Source organism: Alosa pseudoharengus, unplaced genomic scaffold (genome assembly GCF_046254945.1).
Source record: "Alosa pseudoharengus isolate Yale_2024_CS ecotype anadromous, Long Island Sound unplaced genomic scaffold, YU_APseudo_1.1 YU_APseudo_1.1_scf_16, whole genome shotgun sequence".
In the NCBI taxonomy this organism is placed as follows: Eukaryota; Metazoa; Chordata; class Actinopteri; order Clupeiformes; family Clupeidae; genus Alosa; species Alosa pseudoharengus.
Window position 1 is genome coordinate 13,259,457 of NW_027468630.1, and position 26,863 is coordinate 13,286,319.

At 46.2% G+C, this 26,863-nt stretch overlaps 1 protein-coding gene across 1 annotated transcript in view; it reads left to right on the forward strand.

Annotated features, from left to right (window-relative positions):
- Positions 1-1,583: 1,583 nt before the first annotated feature.
- Positions 1,584-26,863, forward strand: part of LOC143126096 (stereocilin) — a 29,994-nt gene continuing 4,714 nt past the window's right edge. The window contains exons 1-25 of the mRNA XM_076288013.1: positions 1,584-1,662; positions 1,853-2,629; positions 2,696-3,085; positions 3,949-3,973; positions 5,577-6,099; positions 6,555-7,472; positions 8,049-8,111; positions 8,270-8,392; positions 8,994-9,160; positions 10,200-10,386; positions 12,490-12,605; positions 12,907-13,036; positions 15,369-15,551; positions 15,925-15,963; positions 17,206-17,388; positions 17,563-17,712; positions 18,610-18,668; positions 19,041-19,164; positions 19,513-19,595; positions 21,007-21,142; positions 21,869-22,065; positions 22,408-22,498; positions 24,306-24,465; positions 24,896-25,065; positions 25,758-25,913. Coding sequence (XP_076144128.1) covers positions 1,584-1,662; positions 1,853-2,629; positions 2,696-3,085; positions 3,949-3,973; positions 5,577-6,099; positions 6,555-7,472; positions 8,049-8,111; positions 8,270-8,392; positions 8,994-9,160; positions 10,200-10,386; positions 12,490-12,605; positions 12,907-13,036; positions 15,369-15,551; positions 15,925-15,963; positions 17,206-17,388; positions 17,563-17,712; positions 18,610-18,668; positions 19,041-19,164; positions 19,513-19,595; positions 21,007-21,142; positions 21,869-22,065; positions 22,408-22,498; positions 24,306-24,465; positions 24,896-25,065; positions 25,758-25,913 — 5,229 coding nt within the window. The remainder of the gene's footprint in view (positions 1,663-1,852; positions 2,630-2,695; positions 3,086-3,948; positions 3,974-5,576; positions 6,100-6,554; positions 7,473-8,048; positions 8,112-8,269; positions 8,393-8,993; positions 9,161-10,199; positions 10,387-12,489; positions 12,606-12,906; positions 13,037-15,368; positions 15,552-15,924; positions 15,964-17,205; positions 17,389-17,562; positions 17,713-18,609; positions 18,669-19,040; positions 19,165-19,512; positions 19,596-21,006; positions 21,143-21,868; positions 22,066-22,407; positions 22,499-24,305; positions 24,466-24,895; positions 25,066-25,757; positions 25,914-26,863) is intronic.

Consider the following 26,863-nt stretch of genomic DNA (forward strand, 5'->3'; position numbering starts at 1 on the left):
GCCTGATTGTCTGTGCTGGGGGTGACTTTAGGGTGTGTTTGTGGCCGGGCAGCTCCGGTGGAGCCTGTTGGCTCAGCCCCTGTGTAAGGTGATAACCCCCAAGGACAAAGTCATGGAATGAAGCCCACGCTGATGGAAGCCTCAATTGAGAATTAGTCAATGGAAGGACATGATAATAGGCAATGTTATATGTCTGATGGGGTAATTAAATCAATGCAGATTTCTCTTGGATGTTGACTCTTTCGTAAACATTGAGTCTGAACTTCATCCCACAGGAAGAACAGGCCTACTGTAGCCTTGTGACAGTATGGAGGAATAACACAGCAGTGACAGGATAGCTCACCGACCTGATCACTCTGCAGTGGCTTTCGGCTGATGGTCACAGTGGAACCTATGATGGAAAAATCCACACAGTCTCATTTTGGACACACAAGAAGAGAAATGTGCACACACACACACACATACACATGCCCACACATACACATACAGTTACACATGCATACATACACTCACACACACACATACACACACACACACTCTCACACAAACACAATACACAAAATGCACACACCCACACACTCACTATCCACCTTCAGTAGCACTGTGATGATCCAGAGGACGGAGTTGTGGCCTGTCGGGGACGTACATGCTCCTTGACCATCCCCTTGCTTAAGTTTCTCTCCTTTGACTTTCTCAGTCAGCTGGCACACGCAGCCCTTGCAGATGCTGAAACCTGAGGCCCGGGGGCCTTTGTGCAGTCGACTGAATCTGGACGGCAGGGAGGAGGCGCAGATCAGAGCCCTGACATGTGCCCTCACAGAGAGCGAGAGAGAGAGAGAGAGAGAGAGGGAGAGAGAGGAGGTGGAGCAGGGCAGCGAGTGAGAGAGCAGGAGGAGATAGTGGCGGTACAGCAAGCGAGGGGGAAAGGGCATCGCGGCTGGATCAAGTGCTCACGTTTTTTGGTGTGCCTTTGAATGACAGTGTCATGACACAGTTTTGTTCATCTGCTTTCGAGATGAATGTCTCCACTTTGCTATTTTTATGGAGTAGAGGAATTGAAAAAACAATTGACCAAAGTTGTGTGTAAGTACTTCATTTTTCTTTTCTAATTGCAATAATTTACAAAGGTACCCCTCATAAGTTACAATGTCATAAATGTTAGAGTGTAAAACAACTAAGCAATAAAATTAATTGTACAGAAAGTATAATTAAGACCTTTTAGAAACAAATCACCTTTTTATGCATCTCCTGCTATTACACATAAGATAAAGTACACATTTTATGCTTTGCATCATAAAACATAATAATATTGTTTCGTATAATTGCAAATGACAGTTGATAGCTTATTTTACTGCACATTTTGCCGCTTCTAAGCCTCAGTGGTAATGTAGCTGTGCTTTGTTAGAACTCAGTGAATTAGCCATTAACATTTCATGCCCAATCTCCAGAGCGACATTTTACTCCTGCAGTGTGTCTTCGGCTCGCTCTTAGAGTGGGATCCTGCCGCCATCGGTGCCTTGACAGAGGGGTGGAGAACATGCCCTCATCCTCACCCACTCGCAGGTGCTGAAGTCCAGCTCAGGATGGGAAAGCTTCGGTCACTGGTGCTGCTTCTGGTGTCACTGGTGCTTTTAGTCAGCCAAATACCCGCTGCTCTTCCAGGTAAAGTTTTCTCTTGTGTTAGCCTGGATTCCATTGTTTGTGTGTGTGTGTGTGTGTGTGTGTGTATGTCGCAATGAGCACATGTTGTCGAAAAGTTTAATTAACTATAAGCTTGTTTTCTAGGCCATTGGGTTTTCTAAGTTATTGGGTTCAGACAGAGTAACCACACACTGTTCGTTTTCTTCCTTAGGTGGAAGTAGGGAAGCGGAGCAAAGGGAAGCCATTCTGAAAGAACTGCTGTCAATATGGCGGAATGGTGGGAGCTCTTATCCAAGAGGAGACCAGCCCCACCACTCAGACAAGCCTCAGGACCAGCAGGTCCAAACCGTGGTGCGCAACATCGTTGGGGGACTCAAATCTCTAGGTCTGCTGTCCCCCAAAAACATGGGCCTCCCGTCTCTAAACAAGCCCATAGACCGCCAGCGCCTGTCAGGCTTCCTCTACAACATCTCCACGTACCTCCAGGAGATGGGGGCCGAACTGGAGGAGAGGCAGCCGGCCTTCAGGGAGGAACAGTTCTGGGAGAAGATCCTCTACACCCTCCTGCAGGCGGAAGGTGGCGCCCCCTATGGGCCGTGGGACAGCAGGGTGCCTCCCAGGCCTAGCTTCAGACTGCAGGACCTGTTCCTGTCCCTCCGCGGCAGCCCGCACTGGGACGGCCTGCTGGGATTGGTCCAGAGCATCCAGCATCTGTCCGAGCGGCAGCCGCAGCGGCCCATCCTGGCATTCGTGTCGCAGAACTGGAGGACGATCAGTGCGCTGCTCGACGCGGTGCTGCAGGCGGTGGTGAGCGGCACGTATGGGCAGGCCAGCGCCGGGCTCCAGGGCTTCATCTGCGTGCTGCGGGGACGCCGCGACTGCGGGGGCTTCAGCACCGACTGGCTGGAGCAGCTGCTGGGCTTCCTGGAGACGCGCAACTGGAAGCCGGTGCTCAGCCTGCACCCCTCAGACGATCCCAGGGGCGCAGGTGGAGGCGGAGGTGGAGGCAGAGGTGGAGGTGGAGGTGGAGGTGGAGGTGGTGGAAGCAGCGAAGGGACATCGGTGTCCACCGGTCGCCTGAGGCCCTTCAGCCTCCCCCCGGAGGCGGAGGCGCTACTGAAGGACGAGGGCCTCGCTGCAGGGGCGTTCCTTCGGAACCAGAGCCTGTTGGACATTGAGAAGCTGGACTCGGTGCAGGCCCTGCTGCTGCGGGCTCTGTGGCGATCGAGCGCCGGGGAGAGGGCAGCGGCGCAGCTGGCCCAGAGGAACCCCGCGCTCCTTCAGAGTCTCGACGGCCTGCGGAGCGGCCTGCTGCACCGCGTGGGCAACTCTGTCTACGGAAGCCTGCGCAGGAAGGTGTCGCGCGTTACCATGGCACTGCTGGACGACGTCAGCAGTGTAGTTGGCGTGCCACAACCGAATCGCCATGGAAGATGCATAGTGGGCAAGTGTAGCAGTTTACTTCTGATTGATGTTTGGTTGGAAGTTTTTGGAAATGGCAACAAGCAGCTTCATTTTATTGAATTCTCAACATTTCTCAAAATTGATTTTTTTGGCTGTGGGCAGTTTGGTGAGGAAATATGTAGGTCTTTATTTGCTATGCATAGGTTTGTATCTGTTATCGGCTAGCCTGAGGCCATTACTGTGATAGCAAGAGAGCCACAACAGGAGTATTTTCTTCCAGTATCTCTGTGAAAGAATCACATGCATTGTGGCAGATTCAGCTTCTCATTCGCCTCATCTCACCACAATATATGTCTTACTACTCTGTAGTGGCTGCAAGCATATGGGTACAAAAATGAAAAGAATCCCATCAGCTCTCTGTCCATTTAAAAGAATCTTTAATGTGTCAGTGTTCCATAGAATCCCATCAGCTCTGTGTCCATTTAAAAGAATCTTTAATCTCCATATGCTCTCCCATTGAATCTGAAGTTCATTCATTATTTACGTCGAGAGACCCACTCTAATCAGTAAAATCTACTCATTTGACGTGGCCTAAGTTCATATGATCGTCTGGGCTGAAAGATTTAGCAGAGAACTCTGTCTGACACAGCTTTAAAATCACAAAGGCCATGTTAGTCATTAAGCATATCGCTGTTACCCCAAATCCTATGGTGAGTTCAATCTGCTTACGCTTTTGTTGATGGCAGTAACCCAAGCCGTCTGGTATTATACCCGCTGCGATGCTGTTACCACAAGCCTGATTGCCTGATTCAGGAGCCATAGTTTTCCACCATATGTCAATAGAGTTCTGCCATTGTGTGTGATTTCTGACATGTTTGACATTTTTTGTCGTTCTCTTAAAAGGTGATCTAAGGCAGCTCATTCTGTGGTAAGTGTTGGCACCAAACTCATTTTCCACATCAGCCTGCTGCCATACTGTATGTCTGCCGTGCATGTGCCTGTGTGTGTGTGTCCCTCAGGTGCTTTCTTTTTTTATGAGCCTTTGGACGGAGTGTGTTTCGAGTTTCAGATCAGTTTGCACCTTTGTGACGTTTCCACTGCGTGTGTTGCATCGGGCCAGATAAATCAAGCGCAGGCAACAGTGAAACAAACACCAGAGGCACAGATTCTCAGAGTGCTCTCTCCACTCTCTCCTCTCTCTCCACTCTGTTCTCTCTCTCCACTCTCTGTTCTCTCTCTCCACTCTCTCTGTTCTCTCTCTCCATTCTCTCTCCTCTCTCCACTCTCTGTTCTCTCTCTCCACTCTCTGTTCTCTCTCTCTACTCTCTGTTCTCTCTCTCCACTCTCTGTTCTCTCTCTTCACTCTCTCTCTCCACACTCTCTGTTCTCTCTCTTCACTCTCTCTCTCCTCTCTCTCCACTCTCTCTGTTCTCTCTCTCCACTCTCTCTGTTCTCTCTCTTCACTCTCTCTGTTCTCTCTCTCCACTCTCTGTTCTCTCTCTATACTCTCTGTTCTCAATTCAATTCAATTGAGCTTTATTGGCATGACAAAAAAAATACAATTTGTATTGCCAAAGCATACATGTACGTAGTAGTGTGTAAAGACATAAAACAAACCATCATGTGTCCGTGTGTGTGTGTATGTGATGGTGTGGATGGGAATGTGTGTGTGTGTGTGTCTGTGTGTGTGTATTTGACTTTTTTGTGTGCTTCACTGATGAAGTGACTCCCTTTGTTTATGGCAAGCATCTATATATCTTGCTGCGACTCTTGCTCTCTTTTTTGTTCCTCTCCTAATAATATTCTTAGACTTAGATCCTTAAAGTTTTGAAAGTCTGGATGCATTTCTCTGAATTTAGGAAAAAAATGGTAAATCTCGTATCTCTTTCCATTGGCAGCATTCAGCCAAAAAGTGAAGCTCTGTTTCTATGGCACCTTGGTTGCAGTTGGTGCACAGCCTGTCTTCTCTGGGCAGCCAGGTTTGCCTGTTTCTGCCCTTCTCAATAGTCAGACTGTGATTGCTTAGTCTGTACCTGGTCAAGGTTTTTCTCTGTCTGGTATCAGTGACTGTGGATAGGTAGTCTGCCACAGTGTACTCTCTGTTTAGGGCCAAACAACATTGAAGTTTATTTTGTCTTTTTGTTGTTTCTGTCCAATATGATAAGTAATTTAGTTTTTCTGCATTTATAATTTGGTTAGGCCGAATTGTTTGAGAAAGGGTGGCAAGGTCCTGAGGCTGACTATTAGTTGTGTTAGTAGTACTATTAGTATGTGTGAGTCTCAGGACTAGCTGGATGAGGGGACTTGTTTTTACACTCATCTCTTGGCGTTCTCTCTCTCCACTCTTTCTCCTCTCTTTCTCCACTCTCTCTCCTCTCTCCACTCTCTGTTCTCTGTTCTCTCTCTCCACTCTTTGTTCTCTCTCTCCACTCTCTCTCCTCTCTTTCTCCACTCTCTCTCCTCTCTCTCCACTCTCTGGTCTCTGTTCTCTCTCTCTACTCTCTGTTCTCTCTCTTCCCCACGTTCTCCAGGGGTATCAGACACAACTTGACCTGGAACGCCCAGGCCCTGGGCTTCACCTCACATGGCCCCCCCAGCCGCCCCACCTTCTTGACCTGCCCTGACCTGCCCAGGGAGGACAGCGGTGCCCCCTCAGCCTCCTCCTCCTCCTCCTCCTCCACCCCACCCACCTACCGCAGGTCCAGGCTCCTTCCCCTGCCTGAGGACGGACTGGTGGCGACCCCTGTGCCGACCCCTGACCCCTCGGCCTCGGAGGAGATCCTGGAGGCCGCCTGCAACGACTCCATCCCAGGCCTGACGGGCGTGTCCAACTTCACCGTCTTCCTCTACTGCAACCTCTTCACGGGGTCACTGGACGCCAACAGCGAGCTCGGAGGGCCCGACCTCCACGTCACCTGCTCGGACGCGGCCTGGTACCTGGCGGTGGCCGAGGAGGACTTCCTGTGGGTGCAGGTGTGCAGCGAGTTCTTTGCGCACGAGTTCAACAACACGGTCTGTGCCAACTCCTCGTTTTGGGTCCACAGGGCACAACAGGTAATCAGACCAACGTCAGGTTTCGGGGTTCTGTTTGGGTGTCAGGTTTCGGGGTTCTGTTTGGGTGTCAGGTTTCGGGGTTCTGTTTGGGTGTCAGGTTTCGGGGTTCTGTTTGGGTGTCAGGTTTCGTTCAGTGGGGTGACATAAGTTCAGCGCAGCTCTGCGTTACACCAAGGAGGATGTTTGCTGTGCTGTGTCCATTTGAAGTGCCTACTGGAAAATAATCTATGTTGGGGCAGGCTGGAGTGTGCTTGTGAAATGTATATTTTTCCCAGGCTGTATCTAGTCATACTGGACAAAAAAAGACCTCTAATGGAAAAATCTTGAGACCACTGTTTTTCAAGATCTTGTTTCATCTTTGTTCTTAAAAAAAATATCATGGTTTTATTATTAAGATCTTAAAACTCTTAAGTCAAATAAATGATTCTAAATGTATAATCTTGAATTTCCCTCAGGCAGCACTTACTAAGGACTACGGGTATTTGAGCCAGTCTAGCATCTCGGAGCTCTGTGTGCAGCTGACAGGGGATGCTCCGGGAGCCTCTGCCCCTGATGCCAGCCAGGACTGCTTGGCACTGCTGGGCAGCCCCTCCATGAATGCCCACGACTTCCGCAGGTGCTTCTTACCCAACGACTCCGCTCTCATTCTGTCCCTGTGTGGAAATGGGTTGACACCTTCTATGGACGACGGGTCATGGGTGTCCGAATACTGCTCGCGTGTCCTCAACACCACTCGCGGACTCGCGGAGGGGCTCTGTGACTACAGGAGCTGGGACGTCCAGAATTTTGCCAATGCCACCTTGCTGGAGGTCTGCGTCCACACCCCAGGCCTGCGGGACTACATGTGCAGCAACGCATCCCTGTACGCCGAGCTCCTCCACACCCGGCCGTCCCTCCTCCTGGGTCTGTGTCTGGGTCCGGCCGAGGTGGATGAGGGCGCCGGGCAGCCCGGGACCTCCAGCCCGGGCGGACGCTGCGCCCTCCAGCAGTTCTTCGACCTGCTCCCGGCGCCGTACGCGTTCGACACGTCGCAGCTGTGCGCCGACCCGGTGCCCCTGGTGCTGGACGCGCTGCAGAGCCTGAGCCGCTGCGAGGGCACCATGGACGAGCGCGCCAGCTGGCTGGCCACCGTGAGCTACGTGCTGCGCGTGCTGGACTTCATGGTGGGCCTGTCGGCGGGGCTGGAGGAAGGCGAGCGCGAGGTGCGGCAGGGCCTGGGCCAGGCCATCCTGCTGGCCAGTCTGCTGGACAACGGCTCCTTCTGGGCTACGCTGAGGCCCAACGCCTCCCTCAGCGTCCTCCACACTGTGGGAGTCTTCCTGAGGAAGGAGCAGAACCCAGCCGTCAAGGAGGACCTGCTAAGCTGCTTCAGTGTAAGATGGCGGACAGATTCATTCTGGGTGTCTTTGGGGTCCTCCAGTGAAAATATACCATTTTCTCATGTCTAGAAGTTTTGAGTTGTTCCAAGTTTTCTTGAGTATAATTTGTTCACCCAATTCAATGTTTTCTGTGTGTGGGATATTAAACAGTAGAAGCTGTCGCCGAGAGAGAAAAAATGTATAGGACCTGCAGCCTAATCCGTTTTTGACAGTAGCTGTTGTTTACTGCAGCAGAAGGATAAGACCTCTAGAGGGAAATTAGTTTTCTGTCTGAATCAACAAAACTGAATTGGAGAGGCCCTGGTGGCATCACGCTGATGTGCAGTGTATCTCATTTAACGTTTTGACAGTCCTGGAGCACAGGAGCCATTTGTATTTGGTGGAGGGTTTCATGTCATGCATAAAGTGTCAAGTTGATGACAATACATTTGTCACACCCTTTTCTGAAAAGGCTTGAGAGTGTTTTAATGGCCACTTCTGTCTGTCTGTTGGTCTGTCTCTCTCTCTTCCTCTGTCTCTCCATCTTCTGTCTCCCTCTCTCTCTCCAAATATGTCCGTCTGCCTGAATAGCCTGTACTGTGGGATCTGATCCAGAGACAAGGCAACTCCTCTGCCCTCAGAGTCCTTATACAGGTACAAACTAATATACTGCTGTATACTACAAACATGCACTACACTCTCCTTAAGATCTATGCTAACAAAGCAGATCCAGATAGATAGATAGATACTTTATTGATCCCTATAGGGGAAATTCAAGAATCCCAATCAATCTCCCCATATCATGTGTTCAGGAGTATCTGAAGATGCCACGGGAGGGCATCCAAATGTTGGTGATGTCAGCTGAGAAGGACGCAGTGAAGAGATTCCTGTCTCACGTCCATCAGAGCTGGGACCAGCTGGACGTGGTTGTCGAGGTAGAGTAAAGCCCACCAGATCATTGTCTAGCCACAGCTGACCCTCTGAAGCTGTTTCTAGGAGAATCCTCTTTTGGTTGTGTGGTAATAGGCCTGTGACTGCAGGAGGGGAGCTCCACACAGAATGATGAATGAGAACCATTAGGTCAACCCACTGATCTATATGATTGTCCGCATTGATCATGTGGAGTTCTATGAATATCTACTTGAGGATAAATGGCCCCTTGGACCAAAGCAGCGCTTGTTCAGTGCCCTACAGGGCCGTGAGGACTCTATCATTAATCAGTCGGAGAACCCTAACTCAATGTAAGACCGTATTCATCTTTAAGAGGAGCTCAGTGGAGTTGAATATAATTACTCTTGTCTGGCCAAAATCTTGTTACGCAGGGAGGGTTTCCAGAGATAACCTATAAGCAAGGTTCTGAAATATTACGGTTGCAAGGCACGCTTTGTGTGTCTGTTTTTTAATTTGATGTTCCTGATAAATCATTCTTGAAGAGCATCAGTCATTTTGGTGTGTTCCTGTTCATAAACCTGTTACTAAGCCTCAGGTGTGTTCCTGTTCATAAACCTGTTACTAAGCCTCAGGTGTCTTTCTAAGGCCTCCCCAACAGAGCAGCAGGCTATGGAAACCATGACGGCCGCTTTCATCCAGAAGTTTCCACGAGTGACCCCTGACCTATTTGTTGACCTCTCCCAGTTCATCCCCTTCATGTCTGTCTCTGACATCATGAGCTTCCCTGCCTCTTTGATGGTCAATGACAGCGTGTGAGTCATATCCCACCCTCTTCTGTGTCTTGTCTGTTTATATTGTTCTATTCAATTGATTTAATTGTATGTGTAGTTTTTCTTGTTCACAAGTTCATGAACTGAAAGCGTATCAGTTGAGTAAAAACACTGGGATTGAATTACCTGCAGCCCGCGGGGAGATGTGGGTAAGAAGTGCTCTGGAGCTACTGTTACAGCAGGGAATGAGTACACATAGACATGTTACTGTGGATGCACATAGACATGTTACTGTGGATGCACATACAGTAGACATGTTACTGTGGATGCACATAGACATGTTACTGTGGATGCACATAGACATGTTACTAGACATGTTAATGTGGATGCACATAGACATGTTACTAGACATGTTACTGTGGATGCGCATAGACATGTTACTGTGGATGCGCATAGACATGTTACTGTAGATGCATGCAGGATGGAAAACTGAGGGGCACAGTTCAAGACCGTGTGTCCTATTGATATTACTCAACATGTCAAATGAAGTTCCTCTTCAAAACTCCACAGAACTCTGCACCATTTTGAGGACCTAAGCCAACTATATGCTGTGGCTTTGGATGTAAAGAGTTAGCTTCTGTAAAGAAAGTGCTTATTAATCACTTACACTGAACCTACACTGAGGCTTTCTACCTGGCCAGTAATGCAGTGATCGTTATTAGGATGGTATGATACAGTATCTCATAGCTACTCTCGCCGTGCTGGCACATAGCATGTAGCATGTAGCATCCCACTCACACAGTTGCCTCTGATGTGGCACAGCTTGCACCACTGCACACATCATTGCTATCATTAAACCTTTATGGGACGCAACAGCCAAGCAACATGACACAACATGACCGTCAGTGTCATTATGATGCTGACAACAACCGCGTGGATAGCTGAGAGCTCTCAGCACAGCGTGCCGAATAACATGATACCTTATGAGGCCAATTAGCCCCGTTGCAAATTTCATGTTCAATCCAATAGAAAATGACTTGAGTGTGTTGTGCGTTCTGCTGCCCCCTGGTGGCGGCTCCAGGCTGCTGGCGATCCGGGAGCACAGCTCGGTGATGAAGTCCCCCCAGAAGCAGGCGTTCGTCAAGCGGCTGCTCCAGTCGCCCGTGGCCGGCGAGGTGGCCTCCTGGCCCCACTACTTCCTCACCTCCATCCTGCCCCTGCTGCCCCACCTGCCCCTCGGCCATTTCCAGCAGCTCACCGCACAGCAGGTGGGGGTCACTGGGACACAGAGCACTCATACTGCCCTACAAAGTCAAAAGGCAGTAACTGACCAGAGTGTCAAACTGAGAAAAATGACTTTAAAGTTTTTGTTTTCTCTACACAAATGTATTATAGGTACAGCAATGAAAATCTGGTGACTTGTTGCCCTGATGAAGAAATGTGTGTGTATAAAAAAATATTGTGCTCAAAGTTGACCTTTGACCCTTATTTGTCAGATACTGTACTCTGCCTTTGTATTATGTACTAAAAATAAGGAGTCGTGCAAAGGCAAAAGGCAGTAACTGACATATAATCAATATTTGCTTACCACCATATAGAAGATCATTAACTGGACACCTTCAATAAAGTCTAAATCATGGCATTTGTTTTAGATGACACACATTACTTAGACATTTCGTTGTTGCTATCCAGTGCTGGGAGTGCATTCAGTTGGAGACAATGCGTAGACTAAAGAACTTCAATTTTGTGTGCAGCAAAACCAACAGGGTGACTGCAGATAGGTGACACAAGAGTGTACAGTATGAATAAATACAACAACTATCTCTGATAATTAAAAACAATAATTTATTTGAAAGAGAACGCAAAGATATGGAGATAAAAACAAGTGAATTGAAGTTCTTATGACGGTGGGCATAACATAAGCAATGTAATTTCCATTGTTTTGGATGCAATAAACTTGACTTGAATTATGCTGTCACTCCTCCACAAGAAGTGAGAGCCAGAAAGCCCTTCTATTGGGGGGCATAAGAGGACAAAGTTTTTTTACAGTCTTCTTTCTTTGTCTCCTCAATGCCCCAGTTACTGCCTTTTGCCTTTGCACAACTCCTTATTTTTAGTACATAATACAAAGGCAGAGTACAGTATCTGACAAATAAGGGTTAAAGGTCACAATGAGCACAAGATTTTTTATATACACACATTTCTTCATCAGGGCAACAAGTCACCAGATTTTCATTGCTCTACCTATAATACATTTGTGTAGACAAAACAAAAAACTTTGAAGTCATTTTTCTCAGTTTGACACTCTGGTCAGTTACTGCCTTTTGGCTTTGTAGGGCAGAGTAGTCCGGCCAGGATATTGTTATTTAAAAAGTGAAGTTGCAGCCCTCAACTGATGTTGATGTTGTCATGTTGTGTTTTGGCCTGATGTGCCACCCTCCACCTATCTACTAATCACAAAGTCAGTAGTGTTTCGGCATCCGGGTTGCCAGCTCTGCCAGTCAGGGGGGAGGGGGAGGGGATACACCGCTTTACAGTAATTTGAAAGTGATTGCAGTATGGTTTTGGGAGTTACTGTGAACACAACCCTCTATTTTTTCGAAAAAACAGTCAAATTGAGTATAGATATTTATCCACATGATAAAGGAAGTCTTTAATATCCCAAAAATGACAATAACTCATTTTTGACCAAAAATGCAGTTACTGCCTTTTGCCTTTGTAGGGCAGCATAGGAGGCCATGTTGTGTCAGATAGTAAAGCAGTCTTGATTGGGGGATCCCGGGTGTGTTTTATAGCGCTTCATAAATCTATCAAGATAATCGCAAAAGGGATGGGCCTTATAATGTATGCATGTCAGATAACCCATTTAAGACGGCTATTATCAGGCACATCAACACTTCTTGAGTTCTGCTGTAAAGTCTTTGTATTCGCATTGTTATTCTTTGTTTGTGTATGAGCGGCATTTCCCGCGTGGGTTTAACAGAGTGGGATAATCTTCTATTGAAACTGATAGCGGGGGTAAATTGGCATATTAATTCTGTTTATTTGTGATAAATATCCCTGCCACGCTGTCAGCCAGTGATTGCGTGTGAACTTTATAGCTCAGCATGGCATTTACACTCAGTAGTGTGACAAATGGTCCCGCTGGCCTTTCGACTTCCCCACGGGAATAAATGGTCTCGCTGGCTAAGCTCTGTCCTCATTCAACCCAGGAGCTCACATGTAATGCTGCATGATGTGAATAGAAAATCATTTCAGTCTAGACTAGAGGAAGGATGTGTCAGGTTGTATTATCAGGTTGAAGGAAGTGGCACTGAGGCTTCCTGTATGAACCAGTGAGGTATTTGACATGCGTTTGGTCCCGCCCCCAGCTCACTCCTCTGTTGGAGCTGCTGGGTAACAGCAGCCTGGATGCCACTAGAGGGCACCATGTCCTCAGGACTGTCTACCCCAAGAAGAGGAACCTGACCAATGAAACCCTACTGAGGTGAAATTCAGATGCTGTGCATACCCATATGCATCTATTTGGTTGAAATGTTTCATTTCGTTTGTCTCAAGCCTGACTAGGTTGCCATCAAGTGTGTCTTTGCAAAAAAGGCTAAGCATCATTCATTTACTTACGTGGGTTTTGCGTGTCTTTGACACTGCACATTTATGTATGCATGGCTTTTGTGTGTCTTTGACATTGTACATCCATGTAACCATAAGGCCATATAATTGTTTTGTCATAAGATCCCTGTGAAAGCTAGCGTTGCCAGTAAGACTGAGTGCTAGAGTTCCTTGGGCAGGTTGGGAGTGCTGGTGTGTTACCTGAGCCCCGAGGACCTTCGGCCGCTCCTGTCGTCCTCCCCTCCCCCCGCGCTGTGGCAGCGGCTGGCCTCCTGTGTGACTGACGGACTGGTAGCGTCCGACGGCAGGGTGAGTGCTCCATTTCACAAGTCTTTTGTGCTGCTCTCATAATCCTCCTGAAATGCGATGACGTTGTGCATCTGTGTGTGAATCTCGGAAACGGGGAATGGATACATGAAGCAGGAGGAGATGAAAGCAAATTCACACTCACGTGTCTGTGCACACATGCAACACACACACACACACAAACACAAACACACACACACACATGCACATACGCACAGACATATTTGGATTTTATTTGGACCTTAACTACAGGGGAAGATTCACAGATCCAAACATTGAAGGAAATATGTTACACACTTAGGCAGGTCTGATCAAACACAGAATGCATTGTGCCACTGCATGATTATGGGTAAACATGGCATCATCATTTCAAGATGGATATACTACCTGTTATTTCAGAAATGGAGCAGTACTTGGCAAGTTTCTGTGCATTTGGCCAACTTAGTCCACACAGTTGCAATCCGTGTAAAACAAGTTTGTGCACATGATCCGTTTGCATTGAAACCCCATGTTTGTGATATTGCAGGCAAGTGGCTGATATTTCAACAGCTTGGAGTTCAAACAAGTGTCCATATACAAATCAAAAGAACATCCTATTTCAACAATAGTCATATTCTTAGTATTTTCATATATAATGGTAATATCTGGGGTATTTGGAATATTACAGAAAGTGATATTGTTGGTGTTTTCATCATTGAACCAGTCCATTTGTACAGTGTGGTGTATATTTTTGTCGTTCCCTCCTGCACTTCTTTGATGCTTTGTGACACTAAGTCCACCAGTTTATCATGCCCTGCTATGTAAAGTCCACCAGTCTATCATGGCCTGCTATGTAAAGTCCACTAGTCTATCATGGCCTGCTATGTAAAGTAAAGTCCACTAGTCTATCATGCCCTGCTATGTAAAGTCCACCAGTCTATCATGGCCTGTTATGTAAAGTCCACCAGTCTATCATGGCCTGCTATGTAAAGTCCACCAGTCTATCATGCCCTGCTATGTAAAGTCCACCAGTCTATCATGGCCTGCTATGTAAAGTCCACTAGTCTATCATGGCCTGCTATGTAAAGTAAAGTCCACTAGTCTATCATGCCCTGCTATGTAAAGTCCACCAGTCTATCATGGCCTGTTATGTAAAGTCCACCAGTCTATCATGGCCTGCTATGTAAAGTCCACTAGTCTATCATGGCCTGCTATGTAAAGTAAAGTCCACTAGTCTATCATGGCCTGCTATGTAAAGTAAAGTCCACTAGTCTATCAAGGCCTGCTATGTAAAGTAAAGTCCACTAGTCTATCATGCCCTGCTATGTAAAGTCCTTTATAAGAACTGCATCCATTCAGGACATGTGCAGCGGAATCGTGGTCTCATGGTTAGTGGAGTGAAGAATGCAGTGTGGTTTGTGGTTGGACACACACACACACACACACACACACACACACACACACACACACACACACACACACACACACACACACACACACACACACACACACACACACAGGGATGGGCTGGTGCTGATTTAATAATTTGTCCAGACTTGGTTGTTTTCAGAATACACAATACACTCCCTCTCACATCAACCTCAAGTTTGAGAACTTTAAACATCAGTTTCTTGAGAACTTGAATCATCCAATCGGAACACATGGAGCTGATTATGTGGTTTCCCCATGTATTGCCTAAAGCAACATGATGAAAAATTCATATTTATGTGCCTTGGCATCAATATACTGTAACACCATTTTACACTTACACTGTGCCCAGTTACATACAAATCAGCTACAAGGGTCATGATCCTTCCTGATCAATAGCGTTACACAGTGCAACATCAAGCAATCTGGACATGCATCTCTGATGCAGTATTTAAACTAGTCTATGAGATGTAGCAGACAGGTCAGCATAGTTGATCTGTTGACTGTTTATTAAATAGACACATATGGAAGGTTTGCAAAGTGATTTCATGCTCCCTTCATGCTTCCAAGAGTATTTTTAGTATTTTCAAAATACAAAAATACAGTATTTTATTTTGATACATGGCTTGGCTACTGTATTCTGCAGTTTATTTTGATACACTTAAAATGAGGATATTTGATATGTTATGTATTATGTATTTTTGCCTGTCCCTTTGACACGCACACTTTTCATATGTAATGACACATGTCTATAAACTCACACATTTGAACTCAGCACCCTGACCCTTGGAAGATCAACTAACACGATGCAATCTAATCAAATGAGTGGTCCTCAAATTGCAACATCCTCTTCCGATTGACATCTTCTTTCTCCACACTCCGTAGCCTTTTAGTGAGTAGTTCTAATAGCCAGTCTCGCCCCACGCAGCTGTCCCATTGGTTGGGGTTGGCGCTGGAGTCTCTGAATGCCAGTGCTCTGTCGCCAGCTGTGTTGGCGTCCCTGCGGGGTCTGTTGCCCCAGCTGGGTGCTGACTTCCTGATGCCCGTCTCCTCAGCTGAGCTGCTGCACATTCTGACTCAGCCTGATATGCCCACCTACACACCTGCACAGGTAGGCATACACACACATGCACACACATGTTCAAATGTCAGGAGTCAAATGGGCAACCTCAGGAGCTCAGGAGGAGTTAAAAGCAGGAATTAACTGGCTCACAAGAACAGGGTATTTATCCACCCCCACATGCCTGTTACTACAAGTGACTATGAGCGCAGATGGTTTTATTCCAATAAAACTTGTTTGTTTTGGAAAGCAGTATTATAAATCTGGACCGGTATGTCTCTTCCCAGTCAGCCTCAAAAGTTTTGGGCCTCTTGGCTAGTAAACACTGAGTGAAAAACATATTTTTCTGTCATATTTAAAAGCTGTGGGAGATTAGTTTCTCCAGGTATTTGGTGCAACCTGCTGTCTATGTTTCATCCTCCAGGCATTCCAAATATTGGAGCGGATTTCTGAAAACACAAATGTAAGTTGCTCTCTAAATTTCAAACAGGGCTTCATCAAACTTACCGCTAGTAGGAATAGCAGGTCTTTCCACAACACTGATATAGAAATGTCCTGTTCTTTTTCTTTTCTGTTCCCTGCCACCTTCTCATCCCTCTTTTTCTCTCTCTCTTTTCCTTTTCTCTTTTTTGCTTTCTGTCTCTCATGCTATCTGTCTTCTGTTCTTTCTCTCCATCTATCCCCCTCTCTCTCTGTCCTCTCCTTCCCTCTCTCTCTCTCTCTCTCTCTCTCTCTCGGTCCTCTCCTTCCCTCTCTCTCTGAAATTCAAATTCATATACAAAAGTTGCTTTATTGGCATGACAAATGGGCACTTTTATTTCCAAAGCAGTTAATACTTAGAAGAAGAATAGAATAAGACATTACAACAAATGCAGATAACGAAATATAGACATTGACTGTTATAAGAAATCAGAATACGTACGTTAAACATACAGGTACACTAAAGGAACCAGATCTGTTATCAGCAGTACTTATTTTAACAGTGGTAATTATTACAACTTTATATTTCTAATTGAGAATTGATTTTATTATGCAGTAGGGTGACTTTCTGTGTCTGTGTATGTGTGTGCATGTGAATTCATCAGCTACAGTGTGTTTTAAGTGTGTGTGTGTGAGTGTGTGTTTGCTCAGACGTGTGTGTGTATGTGTGTGTGTGGGTCTGGCTTCCAAGTGGTCTTGGAGTAGGGGTAGGGTGTACGTGTGTGTGTAATGGTGGCCAGTGAGAACATATTGTGCAGCTATAAGACAGCTATCTTTGTATTCACTTACTAAGGTAATTTACTGGGGGTTGAATTTGGGGTGTTTTTCTTTACATTTTGTGAAGTAAAGATCACAGACTTATTGGATAGATTTGCACTCAGTTAAAAAGTGCAGCTCTGTCTCAACAACATTGTCTTTACACTCTTGACATAGACGTTTGTTACTTGGAAGCCATTTTTTTTTGTTTCTGTGGCTGAGTGGTGCTTGCTGAGTGTATTTCATCAGTATGTTTCTCAAATTTTTGTTAGGTAGTCTGCTAATATATACACTCTGTCTAGGGCCAAGTAGCATTGCATCTTGCTTTGGCATTTCGTTTTAGATTGCTAAGGTTGATAATAACTCTTGCTATAGGATTGATGAAAATTGAAGTTGAACATGTTGTGTAATTTGGACCTGGTCTTGCACCCCTAATGTGTGTGTCTCTCTCCGTGTGTGTGTGCTGTAGCTCAGCGTGAGTGTGCTTTGCCAGCTCAGGCCTCTGCTGTCCGGCTTGTCGGCAGGCGTGCTGAGGGACGTGTTGGGGCCAGAGTGGGGCCTACTGGGCCAGGAGGAGTGCCAGTGCTGGCGCCCCCTGCTGTTCACCCTGCGCCCTGCACACAGAGCCCTGCTTCAGACAGCCCTCAGGGAGGTAGGCTGCAATTAGCAGGGGGGGTGATCAGCTCCAGTCATCCACAGTCAAAAATAGTATTTTGTGTTTAATTGGATTAATCTGAGAAAGGGACAGTCTCAATGCAGTTAGGTCTCCCTTTTTGTATGCTGAGCATTTTTACCTTTCATATTGTGTCATTTATTTATATGAAAGGGGCTGGACAGACGATCTGCAAACATGTCTCTGCATCTGCGCTGTCTTCTGCCCCACATCCCCTTGAAGAGACTCATGACAGGACTGGGTGGAGAGGCCATCCTCACTAACCTGAACCTCTACAGGGACCTACCGTGGTCTCCGCAACAGGTATATAGGACACATGTGAACACTCATGCAACAGACTGAACACAATCTCTCTGCAGCACACACACACACACACACACACACACACAAACAATTTCTCTACTTGCTAACATTCTTGGCCCTCTGGCAAGTCTGAAACATTGCTTTTATCCAGTGCAGGCCTGCACACCACACACACATAAAAAACACACAACCTCAGGCACATTCACACACATTCTTCCTAATATGCACACCATTACAGGAGCTCCTTTGCAAAACCATTTGTCCCTGTCGGAAGGAACCGTGTACCCTGAGAGTGCCAGGTTATGCAGAATGCATTTGCATAGCAATTAACTGAGTTGTGGGTGCAGTCAGTCGCCTGTGAACGCACACAAACAAAGGACCTTCCTGGAGGGACCAGTGAAGAGGCTCTTCTCTTTAAGAAAAGACAAAACAACATGAAAGTGTTTATCCTTCGTCCATATTAACATCCTATTTACACACACACACACACACACACACACACACACACACACACACACACACACACACACACACACACACACACACACAGCCAGCATCGAGAAAGGAGGGAGGGAGTGTGTCATTCGTGAGCGAGGGCCAAGCTGGCATAGGCGATGTCTTTCGCATTTATTTGCCGTTCTTTGGCTTCGCTTCAGGTGAGCTTTTCAGGAAATTAATACCACCGCGCTCTGCCGACGCCATCAAGCAAATTGGTCTCATTGTTCGTGCAAAAATGGTCCCCGAAGGGGGCATAAATAAGTAATGTCTACACTCATGGATGCTTGCCTTGGGCTCCCGAGGTGTGTTCGACCCCCCCTTCACATCTGCTCACTCGATAACTCACACAAAGTTTTTATTGTTTCTCCTAACCCCCCCCCCCCCCCACGGCCCCAACAGGCTCAGCTGCTTTTCAGAAGGGTCCATCAAGTTGAGAACATTACATTGGAAAGTGTGCGGTAAGTGACCCTAAGAGCATATGCAGAGTCTTTTGTTCTGCCTCCATATGTGCAGCTCACTGAAATGAGCAGACCTAACTGACCTCATTATGCGTGTCACTTGCAAAGTCAAGGAGTGTGCTGCTTTATGTCATTTGATGTTGCTATGGTTTCTGCAACTTAATGAACTGTTTGGTGTAGAATGGATAGAAGAATTGATGAATTCATGTACTGCAGGTAATTAAGCAGTTCATTAATTAATGGGAGAATGATGTATGAATGAATAGATGGCTAAATAAATCAGCTTTCACTGTGTAAATATACTACAAGGGATTCTGCAGTGGTGTACTATTTTGTACAGTACATTCATATTCTATTTCTCTTTTGGTTTAGAACTCTGGGCCGTATTGCCAGAGGGATGAGCTGTGATTGGCTGATGCTCTGGACCAATGACACAGGCTTCCCTGAATTGTTGCAGTTTGTCAGCAAGTTGCCAGGACAACTGAGGCCAGCTCTGGTAATGGGGTGCACCCCCCCCCCCCGCTCCCGTTCCCATCTATCCCTTTGTCTTATCATTGCCTCTGTCTGGAAGTGTTCCCTTATTCTGTATTAACGCCTGCATTACAGCCATGTAGATGACAAAGCCTGCCATCCATCACTGCATGCTGCTTTGTTTGTACCCTGTATGAGTGGAGAAATATAGGCTGACAGAGGATCTTCCTCCCTCCCTCCCTCCCTCCTTCTCTCCTTCCCTCCTTCCCTCCCTCCTTCCCTCCTTCCCTCCTTCCTTCTCTCCTTCCCTCCCTCCTTCCCTCCCTCCTTTCCTCCCTCCCTCCCCTTATCCTGTCCCATCAATTTATTGCAGAGAAAGTGTATGGTGGAGGAGTTGAGGAGGAGACCCGAGATGGATCTCAATGAGCTGGACCCGTCCTTCTCCGCAACACTGCCGTATGAATGCTTTCTGCTCTCCCTCTTAGGTCTTTAATTTGAACAGGAAGTGGCTTCTGTTGCCTGATAGCTTGAATTGAGATGAGCTCTGGGTACTTGCTGTGGTAAATGTGTGTGTGTGTGTGTATATATATACTACCGTTCAAAAGTTTGGGGTCACCCAGACAATTTCATGTTTTCCATGAAAACTTACACTTTTATTCACCCAATGAGTTGCAAAATGAATAAAAAATATAGTTTGACTTTGACAAGGTTAGATATAATGATCTTTATTTGAAATAATAAGTTTGTCCTTTTGCTTTCGTCAAATAATTCTCCATTTGCAGCAATTACCTTGCAGACCTTTGGCATCCTAGCTGTCAATTTGTTGAGGTAATCTGAAGAAATTTCACCCCACACTTCCTGAAGCACCTCCCACAAGATGGATTGGCTTGATGGGCACTTCTTACGTACCATACGGTCAAGCTGCTCCCACAACAGCTCAATATGGTTGAGGCTGCGCTGGCCATTCAATTACAGACAGAATACCAGCTGACTGCTGGCTTTTTCTTTGCTACTCTGCCCAGAGGGCCAGCATCCCGGGGTCGCCTCTTCACTGTGGACGTTGAGACTGGCGTTTTGCGAGTATTTAATGAAGCTGCCCGTTGAGGACCTGTGAGGCGTCTATTTCTCAAACTACAGACTCTAATGGACTTGTGCTCTTGCTCAGTTGTCCCACTTCTCTTTCTGTTCTGGTTAGAGCCCCTTTGTGCCCCTTTGTGCTGTTCTCTGAAGGGAGTAGTACACACACGTTGTAGGAAATCTTCAGTTTCTTGGCAATTTCTCATATGGGTTAGCCTTAATTTCTCAGAACAAGAATAGACTGTCGAGTTTCAGAAGAAAGTTCTGTTTTTATGACCATTTTGAGAGTATAATCGAACCCACAAATGCTGATGCTTCAGATACTCAACTAGCTCAAAGGAAGGCCGGTTTTATAGCTTCTTTAATCAGCACAACAGTTTTCAGCTGTGCTAACATAACTGTACAAGGGTTTTCTAATCATCAATTAGCCTTTTAACACGATTAGCTAACACAGTGTACTGTTACAACACAGGAGTGATGGGCCTTTTAACACGATTAGCTAACACATTGTACCATTAGAACACCGGAGTGATGGTTGCTAACACAGTGTATCATTAGAACACAGGAGTGATGGTTGCTGGAAAATGAGCCTCTGTACACCATAAAAAATCAGCCGTTTCCAGCTGGAATAGTCATTTACCACATTAACAATGTATTTAGTATTATCTTTGCATTGCTTTTCTTTCAAAAATAAAGGACATTTCTACGTGACCCCAAACTTTTGAACGGTAGTGTATATGCGGTATATAAAGTGTGTGCAGGTAAGCTTGATGTAATCTTTTTTTTTCAGGATGAGGATGCTTGACAGCCTCGCCAACACCACCTTCTTTGCCATTCTGGAGCACATCCGCCACAACTTCACCCACTTCCTCACACTGCCCAGACACAAACAGATGGCCCTCGCCGACAAAGCTGTTGACATGCTCGTAAGGAAAAAGAATCACACTAATATGACACCAATGTCCTCTCCTGTCACAGCACCAGAAACCGCTAATGTAATAGCACTCATACCAATCACATGTGAAGCACCACTGCTCAGAATATTAATATTACAGCTATACCCCAGGGCCATAGATGTAGCACTTACATCAGGGAGTAGCACCAGACAGGAGGTAGAATGCGTGTCTGGGATGAGCGTTCCACTCGCAGGTAGTCTCAGTGAGGGTCTGCAGAGACAGAATGGACTGCAGAGCAAACAGAGCCGCTGTGAAGTGGAGAGTTTAATCTATAGATATTATGTGCTGACAGCATGGTGTTCACTGGGAAAGTGTGTCTCTGTTGTTGCTGTGTTATTGGCAGAATTGCTGACTTAAAGTGGATTTGTGTCAAACTGGATATTAGTGTTTGAAAAAGTATACTGTATATACCTAGATATGATATGTAGCGGAAGCTTGTTTGAGTGCCAAGTACATTTTCCTCGGACATTTCAACCCCCAAATACTTCAGTGAAAATGAAAACAACATGTGATATTTATTTAGTGCTTTTATAGGTACCAAAAATGCTGTACAGTTGGGGGGGGGGGGGGGGTGGTTGTTTCACTACAACCGCCAGTGATTTGTAGCACCCACCTGTAATAAACAAATAGTTTTTCCTTTTCATTCACATGATGAACCTCCTCCTCCTCATCCTCCTCCTCCTTCTCGTATGACAGGGCATCTCCCAGCAGGGCCTGACAGGGTCATCTCTGGATCTGCTGGGGCCTCTGCTTCCCTTCCTGGACCGGGCCACGCTGCGTCTGGTGGACCGGGAGGCCCTGCGGCTGCGTCTGGAGGAGCTGAAGGGCTACTGTGTGCCCCAGGACAGCCTCCGGGACCTGGCCTCGCTCCTCACAGAAAAGGCCCTGCTCGGGTGAGCCGCGCTGGGAGGGAATGCGAAGGGAAACGAAGGAAAGGGTGGATGAATTATAAATGGCATGTGATGACATACAACCACATCATTATATTTCTCCTGGAGGGCGCAAGACACATGAAATATTTACGGCTGAGTTGCTGGGCGGAAATATGCTTTCTTGTCACCTTCACAGAGCAATGTGTTGTGTTAATAAATTAGCTGACGTGAGCAAGCATGATGGCTTTTCTTGGCACTCAGGAAGTTGTGATTGTTCGTGCACATTTTGTCTGAAGTGTTAGTGTGGTTAATTGGGTGCAGTCGATCTGCGTGATATTCAGGGAGATGTGGTTTTTGTTGCAGGGAGCCGGGTTCCTGGAACGTTGGTGACGTGGAGCACGTCGGCAGACTGGTGTTTGCGCTCACTCTGAAGCAGATACGCAATCTTCCCCTGGTGAGAACCACTGAGGTCTCCGCTGCACGAAATGAGTCATGCACAGGAGAACTTTTTGACAATTGGCTCCGGGTGGAGTGGGTGGGGTGGGGGTGAGGTGGGGTTTGGGGGTTTGGGGGTGGTTGAAGTTGCACTTCCTGGCTTGGAGAACTGGCAGTTATTTGGGGTTTTGTATTTCATGGTAGAGATGCTTCCGTTCTGAGAGAGAGAGAAAAGGTTAGAATGAAAGAGAGGGACATTGACGTGCAGAACAAACACTAAATTTAGAAACATCCACAGATTACAGTTTTTGCCTGTTGCTTACACACTTTTTGCAGAATTTGGCTCATTATGTCACAACTCTACAGACAGCCAAATAACACATACTGGAGATAAACAACTCACATCTATGCCAAAATGAAACACTGCAATCAAAACTCAACAATCCTTTCTAAAAATGTAATTATTGCAGCAAAACCATACACACATGCACCTTTTAAATTACTCTTTCAAATCAATAGCAACACACTGATGTGTTTTATATAAAACACTTCAGTCTTTGTGTTTTTATTTTTATTGTAATTTTCTCAAACTCAGTCTTGTGTGGAACCCAAAAGTAGAATTTCTGCAGTGATCTACTGACATTTTTTGCAACAAAGGTTTTTACAAAAAACAAACATTCTTACAGAAATAAAGAAAAGTAGAATCACACTTATCAAGGCAATACTGTACACTGTGTGTGTGTGTGTGTGTGTGTAGCGGGGGTGGGGGCTTTTATGGATCCTGCCTTCTGTTTAGATCTGGCCACAAGCCTTCGTCGACATCTCAGGTGATTTCCCCGTTGCCTAGCCCGAGAGGACAATATCACCTTGTGTGCCATATGCACCCTTGAACTGACCCTTGTGTGCCATATGCACCCTTGAATTGACCCCACCTCAATGCCTCTGCATGCCCCTTCCATTGCTTGCAAAAAAGGCATGCAGGTATGTGGTTGGTGGTCATACTTTTCATTGGCCCACTGAAAATAATCCGTCGATAGGTTTTAGAAAAGGGGAGTACAGAACAGTACACGGGTACTCAATGTAAAATACATACTTGAACAGGTACACAATAACTTACCTGAAGTCTATTTGTAGTGCTAAGCCTTACACTGACAAGTGTTCAGTTTTCTCTGTAAGTGTTTTCAGGTATGTGTATGGGTTTTACCAATTACCAGATATGCTTGCATTTTGAATGGAAGTGTTTTCTCAGTGATAAAAGGAAATTTCACTTTTGAACAAAGTGTCTAATGTAAGAAATAGTGTGTAGTGTTTTGCAATAAGTATGTTGCAGAGTTGCAAATAATGTGCAAAGCAGAAAATGTGTTAAAGCTTTGGTTACACAGTGTTTAAAGTATGCTGCAAGAAGTTTAGTATAGAAGATTTGGTGTAAGCATTCGGTTCTGGTGTGTAAGCGACAAAAACTGTATTCATACCATTCCCCCTACCATCTGTCTCAGGCAAACAAAATTGTTAGTCTTCCTGTGAAAATTCAAGAACTCAGTAGGTGGGTTTATGTAAGAATAAATGGTTATTTGTTTATTTTTGTGCCTGTGTGAGTGCTTGTGTGCGTGTGTGCATGCCTCCGTGTGTGCGTGTGTATCTGTGTGTGCGTGCGTATGTGTGTGTGTGTGTGTGTGTGTGTGTGCACGTGTGTGGTTGTGTCTCTGTGTGTGTGATTGTGAGTGCGTGCCTGCGTGTGTGTGTGTGTGTGTGTGTGCGTACGTGTGTGTGTGTGTGTGTGTGTGTGTGTGTGTGTGTGTGTGTGTTTGTTTGTGTGTGCATCTCAGAACCAGCTGGGTACTGAGGTGGTGGAGCAGACCCTGCAAAGCCAGTGGCGGTGGGAGGAGAGTGATGTTGGCCAGGCCTGTGGTCAGCCCCCGTCCCTCCGAGACAAGATCCACACCTTCATCCACAAACTTATCAAAGGCAGACGCAGGAGACAGAGAGGTTTGGACTCAGCAGCTCCTATAATAAAAAGAATTCATAACATAAAAATTAAATGAAATAAAAAAATTCAGACCTGCTTGAAGGCCAGACTTTGTCAGTTTCCTCAATAATGATTACAGTGCTTGAGACATTGAGACAGGCTGACAAATATATTCTACTTCAGTGAGAATAAGCACTCACACACTGCCTTACCAGAGCGGAGGTTGTGAATATTCAATCCTTCAGTTCACAAGGCCAGTCACAGCAACGCATCATGTTTTAATCATGACATGGATTTGGGTGATGAGTTCCCACAGTTGGCATGATGCTGTGCGGGTACTTGTGTGAGTGTTGGTGTCCTCTTCTGCGCATGCACCACTGGTTTAAGTTATTAGTTATTCATGACCTTGAAGACCTTGATGACCTTGTGCGGCCCTTTGTCATTTGGCAGAGCCAGTGCCGACCTGCGCGGACATCAAGGGCACCTTCCCCTCGGCCTGGCACGCGGCCCAGTACCAGCGCATGGCTGATGGAGAGCTGCAGCGCTGCGTGGAGTTCGTGGGCCGCGACCCGGCACTCAGCCCTGATCAGCGCTGGACGCTGTGGTCTAAACTCAGGCAGGTCAGTCCTCTTCCAAGACACCCCCAGACACCCGCTTCCTCTTATGGAGACTGGCATACGTCACATTCCCCCCCCCCCGTTTGGTATGGTTACATCAGATGTAAGACACCATATATGGGAGTCGTGTAGAAACAGTAACAAAAGATGTTGAAGTTTTTCTGTAATCTTCTGTATTCCAGCTAGCTCTCTAAGGGGCTTGCGCAGTGGAGAATGTTGTGCTTGCCAAGAAACCTCATTTTTTGGAAGGCCTCACACTCATTTGTCAGTGTTGACTAATAGGCTAATTTTGTGGCATGTTATTTTAGGATATTTCAGTTATTTTTCATGTCATTTTAAAGGAAATTGTTTTACCACACAATGATAGCTACACTAATAATACTATGCCAAATAAAATAAGTCATTTTGTCATTAAAAGAGTGTACATGATTTGGGGGAAAATTGTGTGTGTGTGTGTGTGTATATGTGTGTCTGTGTGCATGCGTGTGTGTATGCGTTCATTTGTGTGTGTGTGTGTGTGTGTGTGTCCGTGTGTGTGTGTGTGTGTGTGTGTGTGTGTGTCTGTGTTTGTGTGTGTGTGTGTTCATTTATGTGCGTGTATATGTGTGTGTATGTGTGTGTGTGTGTGTTCATTTGTGTGTGTGTGTGTGTGTGTGTGTGTATATGTGTGTGTGTGTGTATGTGTGTCTGTGCAGTCCTATAGGCCAGTGCGAGTCATGCGTCCTGAGCAGGTTCTGCAGCTGGGCTCCATCATCACAGAGCTGGGCGAGAGAGAGCTGCAGGCCCTGGACCTCTCTGACCTGGGACTGGTGGCGCACCTGGGCAGCCTGCAAGACTGGAGCCCAAAGAAGGTAAGCGCGCGCTCACCTATGGGACACCTCTGAGTAACGGTTTTAATCACATTGGGGAAGCCGTGGGCTGCTGGTTAGGGCTTCAGACTTGTAACTGGTTGCCGGTTCAGCGTCGGCGCCAGAGAGCAACGGGGGGGGGGCTATGAGCACTGACAGGGGGGCACCTCACCTCACTTTTATTCGTTATTTTTCCAAAATTGCCATGTAGTAAAGAGCATCCTTCGAGCCTTTTGGATAACTGAATCAATATGATCAAGGGGGAAAATAGTGCAAGAACATAGCGGTCATAGCCTATAGCGTTGAATAGACTAGCACACAACATTTAGAATAATAGAATTTTAATAGAATAGCGTTGCATAGGCTACAATACAAGTAAATAGGCTATAACAGACTCACCACTAGCAAGCCTAGGCTACACTAGGCTTCACTGTTTCTTTCCATTCATTTCGAAATGTTCTTGTAAGATCCTGCTCAAAAGCAAATTACACATACTGATAATATTACAACATTGCACATAGGCTATGTGATCCCTCAAAATGTTCTTTAAAGTACAGAACAAATTCCAACACATTTACGAAGTAGCTAGGTAGATGCACCAACTGTGATGGAAAGTTTAAGATCGAACAGGACACTCGGCATGGCTTTTAGTATTTTGTGCTGCTCTGACAGTCCCATTTTATTGCCACTTTTAGTCTACTGTTTTTGAGTTTGGATAAGTACTTGCAGCGACAGGCTATAGCCTACGAATGCCGACTCCACAACTGTCGCATTTCCCAGCCAGGTCCATGATAGGCTTTTTGTCACTGCTTCCAATAATGTCTCCTTCTGGATAAGGCAGGTTAAGACCCGTGCTGTGTTGGCTCACTAAAGGGCGATTCCATCTCCTCTTAAAGAAGGCCTAGCCTACATGATCCAAAGCACTATACGTCTCCGTTGCTCGAGTTTATCAT